The 2,500-nt window shown below is 42.8% G+C and overlaps 1 protein-coding gene across 1 annotated transcript in view; it reads right to left on the bottom strand.

Annotated features, from left to right (window-relative positions):
• Positions 1–436: 436 nt before the first annotated feature.
• The window catches only part of LOC137880764 (nuclear factor 7, ovary-like), a 2,163-nt gene continuing 99 nt past the window's right edge, over positions 437–2,500 (bottom strand). Inside the window, exons 1-2 of the mRNA XM_068722289.1 lie at positions 2,141–2,500; positions 437–2,065 (exon numbers count right to left, since the gene is read on the bottom strand). The exon at positions 2,141–2,500 is cut by the window's right edge and continues 99 nt beyond it. Of these exons, the coding sequence (XP_068578390.1) occupies positions 663–2,048 (1,386 nt within the window). The 5' untranslated portion in view covers positions 2,049–2,065; positions 2,141–2,500 and the 3' untranslated portion in view covers positions 437–662. The remainder of the gene's footprint in view (positions 2,066–2,140) is intronic.

Below are 2,500 nucleotides of genomic sequence, written 5' to 3'. Positions count from 1 at the left end.
TCCACTCTTTGCTTTCTGTCATTTTAAACATTTATTAAAACAAGTTCCAAGTCGCACACAACTTTACATCTTCAAATAATTTTTGTGGGTTAGACATGAAAATACATTTGATATGATACATTTATTATTTGGGTTTAAATGAGTCTGGATGGTCTGCATATATGCAGGTTTTATACTGATTTATATATATATATATATATACTTGTTTATTCTTTCACCTTGTTTGTACATTATAGTTAAATGTTTAATTGATCTATTGTGTCTATTTCTATCTTCCTGTAAATCGTTGTAGGAACTGTGTGAAACATTGAGAGCAACTTAAAACCACAGATTCTTTTATGTGTTCTCTTGATTTTTGTCTTATTTTGATAATCAAGCAGGAAGTTCAGTTGAACAGACAGGAAGTTAAAGCAGCTGTGAAGACTCAGGTTTTACTTTTCAGCTTCACTGAATGTGAACCTCATTATTCTACTCTACTCTTCTTTCACCCTTTACTTCCTGTTACTGTTTGCTGCTGCAAATAGAGATCAATAAAGTTTAAACTGAATTCATCATTTGTTTTCTCATGCATGTACACAATCTACATCAATAGATGGACTCATACTCACTTTTAAGAAGTGAAGAGTTGTTTACTAATCACCACCTTCAGACTAGAGTCTCTATCAGACCTGTTGTTTTGACACACAGACCTTCAGTGGTGAGATCTTCACTTTATCATAAGTGTGAATGATTGGAAACATCCTCTCAGTGAAAGTGTGTGTGAAGGTGTGTATGTGTGTGTTAGTATCAGGGTCAGAGAACAACAGCTTTCCTCTGTTCCAGTCCAGATTCACTCTGATCCTCTGGAGATTCTTCTGCACTAAGAGATCTGTGAGTCGACCTGGTGGTGACCATGCGTAGTATTTATCTTTATAGAACCGTATTGTCCATAACCCAGACAGTATGCCTCCCTTCCTCTGGACAGACTCTGCTGACACACCGAGTAACCAGACTGTACTGTCTCCTACCTCGACATCCCAGCTGTGAGTCCCTGAGTTAAATCCCTCAGAGCCCAGAACAAAGCAGTGAAGATCAAACCTCTCTGGATTATCAGGAAGCTGTTGTCTCTGTCCTCGTCTCACACTGGTCAGATCTTCAGACAGGATGAGTTCTGGATGAGCAGTGTTTGGGTCCAGAATCACAGGAGTGTAGGAGACCATGTCCTTCATCTTGTTCCAGATGTTGAAGGTCAGGTTGCCCAGGTGTTTGGCCTCGTCTATCAGAGCTCCTGAGAGCAGCTGTGGATCCTCCAGCAGGGGGCGCTGCTGGACTCTTTCCACTGCAGCCTTGTAGTTGTTCAGGAATGAGACGTCTTCAGCTCTCAGCTCGTCCTCTGTGGCTCTGACTGTGTCTGAAAGAGCTGCTATCTCTCTGCTCAGAGCCTCCATCTTCTCCTTCATCATCTGACTCTTCTGCTCCTCTTCCTCCCTCAGTGCAGCCATCCTGGCCTCCTCTTCCTCCTCTAGAAACTGGTGAAGCTTCTTAAACTGCTCCTTAATCTGCCTCTCTGTGCGTTGGGCCTGGACCTTCATGTGTTCTGCTGTTTGATCAGACTTCACTTTAACTTCTTCAAAAACCTTTAACTTCTCCTTTAAGGGCTTCAGAGTTTCCTGAAGGTTCTTCTTGTGTTGTTGAGCAGCTTCATCGATGGGTCTGAATCTGTGGTCGCTGTGTTTCTTTGAATCTCTGCAGACGACACACACTGGCTGCTGATGGTCCAGACAGAAGAGTTTGAGTTTCTCAGAGTGCAGACTGCAGAGAGTCTCTGAAGCTCTCTGATCTCTCTCCAGTAAGAAGGACTCACACAGGTTCTTTAACACCAGACTAACAGGTGGATCTGACCTTGAAGATCTTCTCTTACAAACTGGACACTCCTGAGTTGGTTTCTCTCTCCACCAGCTCTTCAGACAGTCTTTACAGAAGCTGTGGCTACATGACAGAACAACAGGATTTCTGAAGACTTCATGACAGACCGGACAGCAGAGATCCTTCTCTGATCTGGAAGACATTTTGTCTCTGAGTGAAGCTGAAAACACAGAAAGTACATCAGTCATGGCTCCCCTCCTCCTCTACTAACTTCTCTGTTTTCAGTCAAACTCACATTCAGTGTGTGGAGCGTCAGCAGGTTGAAGCAGCAGTGTTGTAGTTTTCCTCTTTTCTCTCCTGTAGCTGAACTCACTCAGATGAAGTTGTTAGTTTGTTCTGAAGGTGAATCTGATCGTCTCTCTTTCAGTCTGTGTGTCTCTTTAGTGAGGAAGAATCACAAACTGTTTGTCTCAGGTGAGTCAGGTGAAGGGTGGAGCTTTGTCACTCCTCTGATAAACACTTCACCTGTAACACAGAGGTGTGTTTCATTCCATAAACACCTACCACACCTCTACAGCTCACTGGTTAACAGGTTTTACCTCATTTTATCTGCATGAGGAACATTTTCATAAAAGGTCAGCAGGAGGTTGAAGTA

Source organism: Cebidichthys violaceus, unplaced genomic scaffold, assembly GCF_023349555.1.
Source record: "Cebidichthys violaceus isolate CVI_PGR_0920_01 unplaced genomic scaffold, fCebVio1.0.p SCAF_29, whole genome shotgun sequence".
NCBI classification, from domain to species: domain Eukaryota; kingdom Metazoa; phylum Chordata; class Actinopteri; order Perciformes; family Stichaeidae; genus Cebidichthys; species Cebidichthys violaceus.
This window is presented reverse-complemented; position numbering and strand designations above follow the sequence as displayed.